This window comes from Metopolophium dirhodum, chromosome 9, assembly GCF_019925205.1.
Source record: "Metopolophium dirhodum isolate CAU chromosome 9, ASM1992520v1, whole genome shotgun sequence".
In the NCBI taxonomy this organism is placed as follows: Eukaryota; Metazoa; Arthropoda; class Insecta; order Hemiptera; family Aphididae; genus Metopolophium; species Metopolophium dirhodum.
Window position 1 is genome coordinate 8,710,189 of NC_083568.1, and position 16,912 is coordinate 8,727,100.

At 29.3% G+C, this 16,912-nt stretch overlaps 2 protein-coding genes across 4 annotated transcripts; both read left to right on the plus strand.

Annotated features, from left to right (window-relative positions):
• Positions 1-223: 223 nt before the first annotated feature.
• LOC132951981 (uncharacterized) lies at positions 224-6,865 on the plus strand. Its single transcript, XM_061024074.1, has 3 exons — positions 224-632; positions 3,728-6,727; positions 6,794-6,865. Exons 1-2 carry the CDS (start codon positions 543-545, stop codon positions 4,991-4,993), a joined length of 1,356 nt encoding a protein of 451 aa, XP_060880057.1. The 5' UTR covers positions 224-542; the 3' UTR covers positions 4,994-6,727; positions 6,794-6,865.
• A 592-nt stretch (positions 6,866-7,457) lies between these two features.
• On the plus strand, positions 7,458-16,500 carry LOC132951983 (RYamide receptor-like). 3 transcript variants are annotated; one of them, XM_061024075.1, is made up of 7 exons: positions 7,458-8,139; positions 11,194-11,469; positions 12,422-12,589; positions 12,654-12,668; positions 13,503-13,712; positions 13,776-13,844; positions 15,218-16,500. In XM_061024075.1, exons 1-7 carry the CDS (start codon positions 8,137-8,139, stop codon positions 15,509-15,511), a joined length of 1,035 nt encoding a protein of 344 aa, XP_060880058.1. In that variant the 5' UTR covers positions 7,458-8,136; the 3' UTR covers positions 15,512-16,500. The 3 variants fall into 3 exon arrangements, with proteins under 3 accessions (XP_060880058.1, XP_060880059.1, XP_060880060.1); XM_061024077.1 differs by lacking the exon at positions 7,458-8,139 and adding an exon at positions 8,216-11,111; XM_061024076.1 differs by lacking the exon at positions 12,654-12,668 and having other exon boundaries at positions 7,473-8,139.
• Positions 16,501-16,912: the final 412 nt, after the last annotated feature.

Here is a 16,912-nt window from a genome sequence, read left to right on the forward strand (position 1 = left end):
CCATTAAAAACGATGTTGTTCCTAATACATTTTGTATAATTAATGAAATGTTTTGCCCCCCGAGAAAATGGCGGCCGTCCGCAGCTGAGCTTCACTTGATAGCAATCACGGTTTAAGATAAGGAATAAGTATATATTAAACCGTGGTATATAGAAATCTGTGATGTCCGTGTATTATTATCACGATAAAAATTGATAAAATACCGTGGCGGCATAGCCCACAACCTATATGTTGAAAAAAGTGGCGTCTTCCAGCCGGCTTTTCAGTGTAATTAGTAGTTGGCAATCTAGTTTATTATCTATATCTCTATTCTTATATCTCGTCTATCATCTTATAGTCATTGATAATAATATAGACGCGCACGACAGTTAAATTTCAAATAATACAAAGCCGGTTTTGTATTGGTTTACGTCTATATAGGTGCCACATTTTGAATCTGAATTTGACATTTCGACATCCTTTCTTTGTCCACGTTCTGTGCGTCGTTGTACATCACTACTATTTATTGAACATAAATATCGCTTTTGTTACAAATTCATTTTATGATTATGAGTGATCATCATAATTTGTGCTATGCTGTCACGGACGAAGAGAGAAGACTTTCGCCGAAAAGAAAAAATCCCAGTGGAAAAGTGAGTACCTACTACCTAGCCAACTGTGTTTTGTCTTTTATACATTTTACCTTGAAAGTGACGAAACCTATGTAGATAGATTAGGTAGGTTCGTACGTCTTAGTAAATCGTTTGCAGTGTTGGGGATAGATTACTAAAATATTAGATAAGCATTGTTTTGGATTATTTTTATACTTGACATCACGATGTAGATAATACGGGTAGACAGACACTCAGCGTCGAAAAGTGAGTCGTATTTTGACGGCATTTAATCCCCGGGAATTGTCCACCAGGAGCACTAAGAACGCCGATTCTTTAAATAATTCTATGTAGCGGTATACGCATTAAAACTTTAGGAAACGAATGTAGTTTACTTTAAAAATATCAACATTTCAAAAAAAAAAAAAATACCAAAAAATGTAAATTCTTAGTATTTTTCACTAAAAAACACGATATTTTCAAAAATCGAGCATTTTGAAGTTTTTTAAACTATAATTTACAAATTAAGTTTGGGATTTTTTTTTCAAGTTCCATAAAATTGAGCAAAGAAAAATTTGGTGTTTTATTTTAGATATTAATTTTTCATTTATAATGTAACCTACCTACCTACCTAACGAATTGTATATTATAATAAATAGTATATAGCCATATATAGGTACTATGGACATGGTCATTGCACATTGACTAACAATTGTTGTAATTAGGTGATATGATTAATTAAATAACCTTTATTACAGTTTATAGATCTGACATTTCTGAGTAGGTATCATCAATAATATTATTTCCTTATTCCTTTAGTAATATTGATATTTATACATTATTGTAGGCATGCAACACATTATTTACATATAACTTTATATTTAATAGTTTATTATAATATACAATTTGATAGGTAGGTTACATTATAAAAGGAAAATTAATATCTATAAAAAAACACCAACATTTTATTTGCTCAAACTTTATTTGTAAGGTATGGTCAACATTTTATTTCTATATTAATTAATAATTAACTCATATGAGTTCATATGGGAATCCAAGTTCAGTTTAAATACTCTGAACAAATGAACATAGGTAGACTTATGTATGTACTTAGATAATGCTTCTTACTTAAATTATAATAAACAAATTGGTTAGGTTACAAGAATACAAGAGAATGATAATGACAGTTACTGGCCGTGTTGACGCGTTGTATTATATTTTGATAATCTGATTCTAAAATATAATATACTTTGAAGTTTATAAATATAAAATATTTATTTTAATTATGTATACTCGCAGTTACTGTATACTGTTTTTATAGTAGTTATAAAATTGACATTAATAATGGTGCCTAATATATAATATTTTATAATACTTATATAATATTATAAAGGTATGTAATATGTATAGCTGCAGCCTGCAGTAGTGATCGTCTGCAGGCAGTGTACCTACAAAACATACTCATATATTATGTTTTCATGGGTAATTTCACAGGATATACAAAATATAATATGTACCTAGTATTAAATGCACTTATTCAATATAGACACACTTTGTGTAGTATGATTGGGAAATAGATAGATAAGAATTTTAAATATTAATAATTATTATTAAGAGTCGTTTTTTACAAGTTTTACTTATAATTTATAGACCCAACATTTAAAGATGATGAAAAAAAAAAAAAAAATTTCAAATGATCGTTAAATCAAATAATACAAATAATAATCAAACAATATTTAATGAATGTATATACCTACCTATTCTTATAAAAGAACCATCAATATACATATGTTGTTTCAAATTGTTATATATAAAACAAATTGTTATGTTAACATTATTGTTAATGTTTGAAAATTATTTATTATATATTAATTTTTTAATGATAAATATACCTAAACCTAGTATATATTTGTAATTAAATATTAATAATTTTTTTAATCACACTAATTAGCTTTTAAAAAATATTTGATCAATCAATTTCATGTGATTGTGAGTAATATTGTAGTCTAGTGATCATTTTTCCTAGGGTTGGGGATTTTTATTCATTGTCTCTATATTAGTCCCCAAATCTCTATATTCAGTGCATATTTTGTAAAATTATGTTTAATAATCATACTAATATACCGACATAAATTGTTTTATTGTGATGTAGTCTGCAGTACTCTGTATATAAAGAAAAATAGAAATTCTTTGCTTTTGTAGTTTTGTGTATGGATCAAATACATTTTTTTAGGAGGGGGGGGGGGCTCCCCACAGTAACTCCAAGTTTTATATAAAGTGTGTAGTATTACGAACAAAATTTTATTTTAGCCTCTGCTATATTATGTAAATAGATTAATTCGTCTGAAACAGTATATGCAGAAATACGCTATAATAAAATGTGTATAACAATAATACTATTATTATATAAAACGTCGTGTTTTTCTGCCACCACAGCTAATCAGAAATAACCATGTACCTACATTAAATTAACTCAACAGCCAACGATAAATTATGGAAAATTGACCACAGAATTGATTAAAACTATTTTGTGTATTGAATATCAAGATTACCTATATTTTATATTTTATGAGTAATTGGTATCTGAAAGGTGTCTAAAGATTGTCAGCTATTATATAAAACAAAATATCAAGTGTGGGTATTTACTATCTAGTTCTATATTCAACAAGAGCTCTACTAAAAAATTGCCCAGGGCCCTAAAATACGTAGTGCGTCACTGCGTTTTATGAAACATTATTAAAATAAGTTATGAAAGTAGAAGGTATGACAAATCCTAAGGGTTAGAATATTCAAGAAAAATGAAAAATGAATACAATTTATTTACAATTAAACCTTATTTTTGAACGAAAAAATAACGTAACGTGCTAAAAATAATAAAAAAATGTAATATTTAATATAACGAGTAACGTAATTTTATGACTTTAAAAAATAATTTACCCAACACTGCTCATGATTTAAGATATAAGATAGCCTTATATTAGTTATGTATAAGTAATATATTAATATATACTTAATTTGGAGAAAAATATTTATCTCGCAGGACGGGTCCACCCATAGATAGATGTACAAAGGTCCCCCATGCATGCATGCTTATGATGGTGCATATATAAATGTATACCTATGAATAATGTTTTCAGCTTGTAAGCAGTGGTCAAAGGGAGATTATTGTCAACATGTACAAGGACATTAAAAGTAAACATCCAGAAATGAAATACAAACCAATGATACTTAGAATAAATCAAACCACGGGTATTGGTCGTCAAACCATCTGCTCTACCATATCCGAGTATAGACGTACAGGAACCGTCTCTTCTCCAAACAAAAAACGAAATAGGTCATCACTCTTGAGCCAAACTTCAAGCCAAACTGACAATTTGGATCGTAGTACATTACGGAAAAAGGTGTATTCGATTTGGTTACGCCGTGAACTTCCGACAATCGACAGAATACTGGCTGAAGTTAACAAAGATCCTGCGCTTCCAAAATTTAAACGTACCGCTTTTGATAACATAATTAAAAATTTAGATTTTGTTTTCACTAAATGGAAAAAGCACAGTGTGTTGACCGAGAGTGAAGATTTGATTGTTTGGCGACGCAACTATTTAAATGACATTCGTAAATATCGTGAAGAGGACCGTACAATATATTATCTGGATGAGACGTTGTTGAATGCTGGCGATTTTATGGACCAAGTATTGAAGGACAAATCGATAGTTCACAAACACGACGCTTTTAACAAAGGTATTAAAACTGATCTGGAAAATCTGACGGGGAATGGGAATCATTTGATTTTGTTTCATATTGGATCAAACAAAGGATTTTTGAAAGGGGGCCTATTATGTTTGGAATCGAAAATGAGTAGCAGTGACTATCATGACGAAATTAGTGGTGATCATTTTAAAGAGTGGTTCGAATCTATTCTCCCTTGTCTTGAGCCAAACTCCATTGTAGTTATGGATAACGCATCGTATCATTCAACCAAAGCCGAACAAATTCCGACGCCGAGTACGAAAAAAGCTGAGATATTAGAATGGCTTAATTCAAAAGGTGTCACTTTCGATAAGCCATTGTTGAAGCTTCAACTGCTGGTCAAGGTACGTGAGTTAAAACCACGATTCTCATCGTACGTCATTGACGACTTGGCAACAAACTCAGGTCACACAGTACTCCGATTACCACCACATCACAACGAATTCAACCCAATTAAATTGGCATGGGCAATGGTGAAAGGGTATGTAAAACGAAACAACGAGACGTTTAAGGTCGATAGCGTTCGACAACTCGTTAACACGGCAATCGATCGAGTGACGACGGGAAATTGGAAAAATTTCATTAATAACGTCATCGAAGAAGAAAATAAAATTTGGATAGTCGACGACATCATGGACGAAATGCTTGATTAAATAAAACCTTGTGTACCCACGATTAAGTGTGTGGCATCCACGGTTTTAAATTAATTAATTTTAAAATAATTTTAAAAAAATCATTAACTTGCCCAGCCTTGGCACTGGCATCTATTTTTGACAACTGAGTCCATCTGTAACTATTTAATATTTAATTTTTATGTAAAGATATTTTTTTATACCTATGTTTTTTTTGTAATACATATAATGTAATACTGTAAATAATTAAATACATACAAGTTTAAAACTGTATAATTACTGATTATAGTTTAAGGTTAGTTGACAATGAATTGGCCTCTAAAATAACTAAAAACGTTCTGAACTTGAGAAAATATCAACTAATCTAAAAATATTATTTAAATCAATCAACATTATCTTTAAATGATAAAATATTTAAACTTTGCAACGTTGTTGGTGGTATGTATTAAAAATGTTTCAACGTCAGTTCATTCTAAACAAATTGTGTTAAATATAAAATAATAAAGACTTGATTTTAAATATTATAACTATACATAATATGTTCCATTTTTAAATGTTTTTTTATGATTTACTATTTCTATTATATTTGGACTCAAAAATGTTGATTATAATTATAGTACACTTTAAAAATATTATTTTGTTATAAACTATTTATAGTGACATGATATTATAAGTAATCATAAAAAATTCTCAAGTCCCTTTAGTTTAGTATACGACAAATGTTTTCTAAATGACAACGAAAACGAAATACCTATATAAAATTGTTTGAGGAAAAATCGATGTTTTCCGTTTTAAAATCAAATTTTGTAAAACATTTCAATTTTAAACGTCTGTAAATAAATGTTTGCATATTATTAAGCATTTTCGATATTTATAAATAATTGCTGTAAGAACAACTTATTATGAGGAACCATTCTTTAGCTATTTGACCAAAAAAAAAATTAATTTTCAACATTTTTTCTAAAAAAAGTTAAAAAATTTCTTAAGCCTATAAATATAGCTTAATTTGAAAATAAAATAGATAAATTTTTATAATTGTTTGAGTGAAATGTTTCAAGTTTCTACGATTAATATTTTACGGATTTCAACAACGAAATAATCAAAATTGATTGATGTGCAATCATTATTAAATACATAATAAAATAATAATAATAATATGCGAATAATTCTCAATAAATGTTTTTTTTTGCTTTAATCTAAATTATTTATTTAAAATTCTAGAAAAAAACCATATTAGGATTTAGGAATTTAGTATTAAATTTTCAAATCTTAAGTAATAAAACTAAACATTTATGAATTTTTAACCAAAAAATAATTTGACGGATTTCGAATCGAAACGCTTATTAAAAAAATGTGTTATTATGTTTTTTCATTAATTGTATAATTGCTGTAATGAACATTTATGATACATTTTATACTGCATTTTCAAGGTTTTTGATTTAGCTCATTCCGTTATATGGGTATCTCGGGACCTTTCTAATTTAACCTCCCTGCACAGTACTAACTATATAATATCTATATATACAATTGGCTACCAGAAACTATCCCTTAAAGTTGAAGTGTGATTCGTCTTTTCTGCTTCAAAAAGAAATGACAGCTAGACTCAAGAGAAAAAACACAAATCATTGTAAAACCCAATGCATTTATCGCTCTACTCAGAATAGGAAATTCTACAAAAATAATTTCATATAGAACTCTCGAGTTCATGCTCATCATTTCAATTCAAACGATATGACCCCGGACATTCAAGTGAAGGTTAGTATTTGGTAAAGAACTGTTTATTACACAATTATTTTACTGATGATCACTCGGGTGGTATAGGCACGTCTTCAACACCCGTAATCTAAGACGAGCTCTCTGGGGCACCAGAAATATAGTCACTTTAACTGTTAAGTAGGTAATCTGTTAATCTTAAATTGTAGACAATTTGTGGTACACATGTATTAATTATTCAATTATTGTTAATTTTCTAGAAACAAGAAGGTCAGCTGATTATAAATCATCACCTCGGCAATGTTTATAATTGTTAACACATTATTAAGATGAATACATATTTCCGGTTTTATCGATGAAATTACATTGTTGTAAAATGCGTAATGGTTTTCACTTAAAACAATAATTATTATAATATTGAATACGACAATAATTATAATAAATGTTTTTATTTTGAGTTAACGAAAAATATAGTGTTAGGTGTTCGAAGTAAATCGTAGTTTTATTGCAATTAAACATATCAAGTATTTTATCTAACTTTTTTTTATAATTGGCGCAGTTTAAAATTGGAATAAATTAATTTATTTAACGAGCGATAATTATATTGTGATTTTTATTTATTATTTGCATATTTGACCTATCTATTAAAAAAAAAAAAAATGATAGAGGGGGTAAAAAGTGGGGATATTTAGTGAACGACTATTATATTACTATATACGATTATGTTTATTCTATTTAAAAAATAAAATATAAATATTACAATATTTAAACTATGCGCTTCTAATAATATAACGTTGCGAATAATACCCACAAGACAGTCGCCAACTTCAGAAGTGGACAGTTAACGAACATAGGCATTGATGACTTCCCTACGTCAACGAATAAAGGAACAATATTGAATTTCTTACATCGCATCCGAAACTACAACTATTATATTATGTCTCGCCGTCTCGATGTGTGAACAAGCGGAAAATGGTTTTGGTCGATCCGTTCAGAATCACAACATAAGTTACGAGCCGGGAATGACAAGATCTGATATCGTTCGATTTGGCATAAATAATGCATCTTGGTGATGGCGCTGTATGGTATTATATAATATATATGTATAATAATATGATGGACATGAATGAGAATATGAGATTGGTGTGACTCTACGGACAATGAATAAGTGTCAATATAGCTGATTGTAATAAAGTAATAAATAATAATATAAATAACGTGCTACATTGTTATGATTAACAGTAATTGGTGGAAATTTAAATAATAGTTTTCTCTCTCGTTATCCGCGTGTCGCACACACTATTCACCGATCCGCTAGCGCAAATATTACATAATAATTATTACAAAATCATTCCGTTTGTCGTCGTATTTGATTCGAACGGTGTCTGCCGTCTGAGTGTACCATTATACACCTACGATTGTTGTTTCACTACGTCGACTGTTTCATCAAAATGGTAAGCAATCATGAAAATGAATATAATATATTTTACTACTGTATTCTACCGATAGGTACTACCTATATAATACAATATATTATATTATATTATTATAATATATTATAAAGTTTATTATAAATTATATCTTAATAACTTGCAGAAATAGACAAAATATTAGATATTTAACTTATTTAAGTATTCACAAATTAAATGAAATTAACATTATAATAGAAACTATACGGTGAGAGATAAAGCATACAAATGCATAATATTTTAATTTATTTTGAATTAAGACGTAAGTCAAAATGATATATTATTGTCTACGTATTATAGAGTTTACGGCGGAACGGATGGTTATTAAATTTATGTGTTGTACTGTTGTAGTAGTTCAGTATGAATTAAATGTAAATACATTGGAATGTGTATTGAATTGTATGAACTAAATATTAAAATAATTTATAAGAACCAATAAACCTGTGCCGAAATAATAATAATTCAAACGAAACATCATACGTAATAGTGCATTATGTTCTTCATAATATTCATGTCAAGAAAATATGTGTATCAATAACGTGTCTTAGATAAAATATTAATAAACGAAAATAATTTGAGTAATGAAAAAGTTTATCATATTGGACGGAATACGTTTTCGTGCAGTATAGTTTAAATTATGTATATAATTTTCATTTTTTAACATAACATAAGCGATGATACTCCTATTTTTCAGTTAATTTCTTAGTACCTAAGTACTTTTTTGTGTATACATATAATTTGAAAATCTTATAGGCCTAACTTTTACATTTTTGTTAAAGATTAAATCTATATTATCATTGTGCGTTTTTTTTACTACTATAGTAGAGACATTTTCATATTTCGAATCAGAATGTTTTTCCGCATACATTTATGTTAAATATTGAATTTTCAATTTATTGTTATTTCCTAGGTATTTATAAGTATTTAAAATTTAGATGAGCATTGGAACATAAATAATTAACCGGGCAGTGAAATCATTCAATTCCCATACAAATCTTGAAATATTATGTAATAAAATAACATTAAAATACTACCCATGCGTTTTTGTGCTATATCTATCACTGTGACCTAAAGTTTCTATTATACTCATTTAATTTTAATTGTTATTACTATAATACTATTTTGTATACTTAGAACATAATTTCTTCTACAGATAAAGTCAATTAAATGTTTGGGTTATTATTGTTTGAGTACCAACCTAATTTATATCCTGGTCCATTTTCATATAATATTTTACTTCAATGGATTGTTAGAAAAAAACTTTTTTAAACTTTTTATCCAAACAGTATATGTGAAAAGGAGATTCAACATACAAAAAAAAAAAAATAATCAAACAAACAATTTAACATTTTTTATTTTTTTTGATACTGTTTGGAATGCATCGCAAAAATGCTTAAAAACGTACTAAAGCTTAATGTTTTTATAATAATTTAATAGGGTCTATAAAAGTTTAATAAACCTTATGTTTATGTATACTATTATACTATGTATGGTTCATTGTACCTATATTATATACCTAATGGTATTATGTAGTAGAGCCTCTGAGCTAATGTTTATAACCATAAAAGTGTATATTAAATTCAAAAGTAGCTATTTTCAGTAGGTACATACACAAAAATCGATTATGATAAAAAAATATTATTTTCATACATATTTTTGAAATGTGATTAAATATAGTATATTATGTTAGGTAACTACCTGAAAGATATTTTTGAGCAGTTTAACTGTGGAAAAACATTTTAAAAAAAGGTGGATAAGTGGATGTCGCTCTGCTGTACAGTAGGTTACAAGTGGGTCACTGTAATGGATGGTGTTAAATTTGAATTCAATGATATAATCATTGTATAAGAAAAACGATTTTGAGCGAAAACGGTCAGTCAGCCTATGATAGGAGCCTATGAAATAAGTATATTTGATGATATTATTGTGAATAAAGTAATTTATATATAACCTATTTACGTGGAGCATTGTTTTAAATTTTCAATCCTTAGCCATAAAAGTTAAACATTTTATACATTTTTAACTACAAAATAATTAATAAATTATAAATTTGATAAATGTTGTCAAAATTTGAACTTTAAATGCTTATAAAAAAAAATTGTGCCTATGTATTTTTAATATTTTTCAACTGCTATGAGAACGATATATCAGGAGCCTTATATTCAATTTTCACGCTTTTTTACCCAACAAATAAAATGTTATTGATATTTATAGAAAAAAAAACTAAAAAAATTGAAAACTGACAATGTCCGTAAACAGCTCAAAAAGAGTCAAAATATTTTCAAAATGTTATGCTGTATAGAAAACGCTAATATAAACATTCAGTGAAATTTTCAAGTATCTACAGTCATTCGTTTTAGAGTTACACCAAAAACCAAAATCGATTTTCTCGAAAACAGATTTTGCGTAAAAATTCCCGTTTTTCCTTAATTTTTCTTTTGTTTTTCACGTCGCTTTTGAAAACTACTGGGAAATTTTTACTTTTGACCCCCCAAAGTACCAACTAGATTCACTTTCCTATCAGAAAAGTTACTGTTGAAAAGAATCCAAGCACTTTTACTGTCCTAAAAGGTGATGACAGACACAAAAATAAAAAAATAAAAAAAAAACACGCATCATTGTAAAATTAATACATTCATCGATTCGCTCAGAATCTAAAAAAAAAATAAAAAAAAAAACACACATCATTGTAAAATCAATACATTCATCGCTTCGCTCAGAATCTAAAATGGCTACATTAGATCTCATATTGTTTAAAAATAACATTAATCACAATTTTTTTTTATGTGATTTCCAACTGACCCAATATTTTTTATTTACAACAATTTTACTCTTGATTGAATCCATGTGGTGTACCCAGGTACTGAATTCCAACGAACAGCTCTAATGAAAAAAAAAACAATTAAGTTGGCTTAAATTACTAGAACATCAAATTGGGTTCGAGTAAATAGGTATAGGTACACATCTTTAACATGATATAATATTATAATTATATGATCAACGAGAATTAATTTAAATCGGTTGTTGTACGATTTATAGATTTCGATCGGGTTCCAGACGGTCGTCTACCTGATGTATACGGCCGTGTTCATCGTGTCGCTGGTCGGCAACGGACTAGTGTGTTATGTTGTCATGTCCTCAACGCAAATGCAATCGGTCACCAACATGTTCATCGTGAACATGGCCGTCGGTGACCTGGTCATGACTCTGTTCTGTGTTCCCTTCCCGTTCGTCGCCTCGTTCCTATTGCAGTATTGGCCGCTGGAAAACTACTTGTGCCAAACCTTCACATTCGGCAAAATCGTCGCCGTGTTGGTAAGTCACATTTGGTGGGTGGTAACTGGGGGTGGGGGGGGGGGGGAAAGTAAAAATAGGTATCGTATTACCGGGGATCTTAATATGTATTTTTTATGAAGAAAAACATAATCCGTATTAGTGCTGAGTGGTTTATAACAGTCAAATACCAATTAACCGTGTCAATGTAACTATAAGTTGGCGATTCCATTGAGCAGTAGAAAAATTAGTGTAATTTTGTAAAAAAATGTATTTTCATATTTTTTTTACTTTTATGAGATTTTTTTCTACAAAAAAGTAATCATTTCAACTATCGATTAATGTGAACCAACACAAAGCTTCTTCTAGCTCCAAATCAACACACAACTGTGTGTAGAATCAACTACAGATTTTTAAGCTCTAACTATTTATTCTTGTTATGTTTCTTTAAGTAGGTATATAGGTCTGCGTAACACGGCGCATCGTATAAGCAAAATAGGCACATTAAAGCGTTCGGGAACATTATTGTGGAATATTTTATGCATGCAATACTATGAATTATATCTGTAGTAAAATACCAACGCTTGAAACGTTATTTAAATAGTATGTACCTACATAGGTATATAATATATTAGTTTATCTTCGAATATTAATTGTACCAGATTGTCAGCGTTTTAGGTAGACCGAACTTGTATTATGTTTATAATTTAATTTTTGTATGGAAGACTTTACAGGTCCACTACAGTACACTACAGCGAATGTGTTAAATGTTGTTTTCAAAACTGAGTAAACAGATAAAAGTATATATAATTGGATTGTTTACGAAAATATTGAAAATATTTTAACACGGAAATACGATAATAGACTGATATAAAATATTATAATGCATATTGGTATATTAAAACGTTGTAAATTATTCCCATAATAACTAAATACTTGTAGATCTTTTCGAATATTAAGAATACGAATAATTTTATTGTCGTGTTTCATACAGGTGAGTGCATATACTTTGGTGGCCATCAGTCTCAACAGGTATAGAGCGATTATGTGGCCACTGAAACAAAGAACTAGAAAGTGCCAGGCTAAATACATAATAGCATTTGTTTGGACAATGTCTGTCATTACAGCGTTTCCTTTTTTACGAGCTACTTCGTTAGATCAGGTAATATTTATTTTTAAGCAGTTAATTTTTTATTTATTCATCATACCTATTTTCTTTTTTCTAGAGTACAAAAATACATGTAATCATTTTATAATACAAACTTTAATTTATTAAAATTAATTACGAAAATAGTATTTAATATTTAAATTTGCACCGCGGAAATCTGACGTTTTTCTTCTAATATGAGGGATTTATTGATTGCAAGTAATAATATTGTTGATTGGTTTCTGACATATATTGTATAAAATATAGATAAAATTTGAAACAAAATCAACGAATAAATTAAATTATACTAAGTAGATACGAAAATGCATCTTATGAAAAAAATAAGTTTAAGTTTAAAGTAACAATAATATAAAGTTTTATAATAAATTAAAACTAATGAATATTTTATAATTTATAGAAAAACTGAAGTTTCAACACTTATAAGTTACAACCATATAAATATGTATACATTAAATATTGTGCATTGTGCAAGCATATTACTCTCATTCTAAGCCACCGTTGTACTTCTCGAAATTGTACTATTTAAATTTCTTACTATTATGAAATGTACAGTCCAATCAAAAATTAATCACATAAAGGTCATACAAGATGATGATACTTAGACAACAAATTCCTATTGCGAACTCTGAAATTTAATCAGACATCTTTAATATTAAATTAAATATTATTCTTTTTCTTCTATTATCTGTGTACACGTATAACTTTGAAATATTTATTTTAAATTAAATTAAATTAAATTAATTTTTTTACATTAATTTTTTTATATAAGTTTTTACACAATCTTTAACATGCGCCTGTAATATTATATCTGACTCGTACCAATTTTATGTACCTAATACCTATATATTATACATTATACAATATTATTAAAATTTATTTACTTTATTCGGTTTTTATTACTCGTTAGAGATTCGACATTTACTTTTGCTCTGACAAATGGCCAAGTGAATACTTCCGACGGCTCTCTAATGCTGGATTATTTATATTGCAATGCTGTATTCCATTTTCCATCCTGTTGTTTACTAATGTTCACATTGGAATTGTCGTGTGGGGTAAAATACCTCCCGGCGAGGCACAAAATTCCAGAGATATTAAGATGGCCAAGTCAATAAGAAAAGTAACACTTTACAAATATTAAGAACGTCCAAATATGTCAAAATTTTTTTTTCGATTTTCATAGATGATAAAAATGATGGCAACTGTGGTCATAGCATTCGTTGTTTGTTGGCTGCCATATGATATCCTTTTGGTAAGTTCTCCCTATTTTCTAAATTTTATAGGTAAACATTATACCTTACAGACACTCGCTCCACTTTAACTATTTACATTAGCTTAAAAATTAAAACGATTAATTATGAAACATCACTCACCAACAAACATGTGTTTATGTAAAAGTTGATTCAAGTACTGTTTTATTCATATATCAATCCTCTGAGGAATATTTTATACTACATGTTCGAAGACATTTTTAGACCAATTCAATAAATAATAAAAATTATCGTTGCAAAGTGTCCCTTAAATTGAAACAAATATTTAAATTTAAAAAAAAAATGTTTTAAAAAATTTAAAGTCAAATACATATATAACTATCAACTAATATTGACAAAAAAAAAACACAATTTTTTTCTCCAATTAATCGTGCAAATGATATTATGTAATATTATAACAAGACGGTCCACTAAGTTATTTTGAATAAATTAAAAATTGTCCTTATCACACCTTGACATATGTAAGGTATAATAAATTAAAACGACCAGGACAATTTTTTTACGTATTGGTAGTACAGTTTCTTGTAATTTTTTTAATATTTAAAATGTTTATATATAGATATAATATAATTAATTTATAATTTATAACTGCTATTTGTACTCGTGTATACGCATAATATAATACCTAGTACTATAATTTGATTTATCGATTGATTTTCTCAACTGAACTATGAGCGATTTGCATTCGGTAATAATATACCTAATTAATATACATAATATCATACTTTTGAGCGAATCGTCCGTCTCCGAATATGATACGGCAATTAGCGACGATGATACCTACTATAACCATTATCAATTATAGTAAATCGTTTAAAAAATTAGGTCGATATTATTATCGTAAACGTTTTTGATATAAAGTACCTACTCATTCACAATATGGGTGTATACTAGTTGCCTAATCTAACCGAGGTCACACATAGGTCGATCGATGATTGATTGAATAATCCATAATGTATGATTTGCCTCCCAAATTTTTTTTGCAAATAAAAAGGTTATAGTACTATTGTTGTATTCCAATGGTAGGTAGTAAGTGCATGGTAAAAGTGATTTAGACATATTATTTTGTAAACACCTAAAATATATTGTTTGTTAATGTTGGGCCTCGGTTATGGTTGGTTGAGAATCACATGTGGGGCGAGGATTCGTTACTAAATACCCCGGGTGGTCACCCATCCGGGAACTAGCGACGCCGGCCAGTGATTGACCTTGGAACACGTTACGGTGGCCGAAGCAGGCCACCGAGCCACGCCAGGCCCCTCGCGCTATTATTGTACTATTTATTATCGCTACATTATCATCATAATATTATATCATTATTGTGGTACCCGTGTTCCGCACAAATATGTCGCAGGTGTTGAGGGCGTACGGGATGTCGCTGCGCGCGTGGAGCAACCAGCCGTACGTGTGGTTCGCGTTCCACTGGCTGGCCATATCGCACACGTGTTACAACCCGCTCATCTACTTCTGCATGAACACCCGGTACCGGGCCGGTTTCGTGTCGGCGCTGCGCAGCGTGCCGGGACTCGGGTACGTGCCGGCCCGCCAAGACGGCGACGGCCTGCCGGGGCCCGGTTGGCCGCGCGCCCCGTCCGAGGTTCTTGTTCGACAGTTCCGGCTGCGTGCCCCGTCCGAGGTTCTTGTCTGACAGTTCCGGACGCGAGTCTTCGCCAAATTGCGTATCGGATGTGATACCATAGTACCTGTACCTGTACCTATAAATATTATAAAGTCGCACGTTTTTCAAATATACGTGAAAAACTACGTCTGGCGTAAGCGATGTTCTTATTATATACATAAGTAGGGTCTGGATTTCAAGGCAATGTTATAAGTAAACAGTAAAAACAGCACTAAAAATGTGAAAAAATCATTTGTGGAAATTTAAATGTGGAAAAACGGTTAAACTGACGAATAATCTTGAATCTACGCGTTATTATATTATTATTTTAATCTATAGACAGGTAGTACTGTTGTAGGGATTAGATGTAATTTCATAAACGTTAAATTGTATTAACTTAAATCAAAATATACTCGATAAATATCGCCGATGACAAAACTCATGAAAAATAATGTTAAACATAACACCGACAATGCGTTGTCTTCACGAGCTCTTATCGATTTATACCGTCAATACTTATATACAACTATCAAATCCATTGAAAATTAAACACGATTAAATAAAAAAAAAGAGAAGATAGCAAAAAGGCAAAATATATATATTCATTATTTTAGAAATTAAATGAAACACATTTTGATACAAAAATTATTTTTCTGTTATATATAAAAAAAATATTAATTTGCCTTCAAATCCGAACCCTATATACAATACATATTTTATAGCGATGACAGTTTCGTGTGTGTATAGTCTGTACCCGCTGCAACGCTCAAAAAAATAAAATTCATTTGTGTTGTACATTTATTTTAATTTTTTTATGTTATTGTTATGTATTATTATATTAATGAATGGAACAGGAGCTGGGAATAATAAAGTGTATGCACATCAAAAGTGTTAAAACCTTAGCTACCCGAGCTCCGACACCTGTAGTTTTGCGGGATCGTAAATTTTATTGACATAATAATTATTGTTTGTTAAATAACTATAAGTTGTGTTTTACAATTAAATTACTATAGACATCATCTTCAACACTATATTCGTTTATCAACATGCACCTGTTACACTGACGGGTATCACGGGAGTGCCCTTCGTGTTCCCATTTTCGGGGTTATATTTTGAGTGCTCTGCAGTGTTGACATTATAATAATATATGATTCCTTCTGGGATATTTTTCTTTATTTTAGTTGTAATACACATTTTAATAATATAGTTTAATTTTAACGTATTATGACGTATTATTATATAATGTAATATAATGAACGTTATTGTTTGGCGGCACGCAACTGACAATGTTATACATATTATATGTGTCAATACAATAAAAAGATTGCAGTGTTTGGCAGTGTGATTTGGATTTCAGCTGTCCGATATATTATTATAATATTGTTACTATATATTGTATTGTATATTATATAATGCATAATATGAGTACGC

Bases quoted from the DNA above. Each gene is read 5' to 3' on its own strand.
- LOC132951983 (XM_061024075.1), top strand. The intron at 11,470-12,421 runs GTAAGTCACATT...TGTTTCATACAG, and splicing joins GCAAAATCGTCGCCGTGTTG to GTGAGTGCATATACTTTGGT. The intron at 13,713-13,775 runs GTAACACTTTAC...CGATTTTCATAG, and splicing joins TGGCCAAGTCAATAAGAAAA to ATGATAAAAATGATGGCAAC.
- LOC132951981 (XM_061024074.1), top strand. From the start codon at position 543: ATGATTATGAGTGATCATCATAATTTGTGCTATGCTGTCACGGACGAA. The intron at 633-3,727 runs GTGAGTACCTAC...TAATGTTTTCAG, and splicing joins GAAAAAATCCCAGTGGAAAA to CTTGTAAGCAGTGGTCAAAG.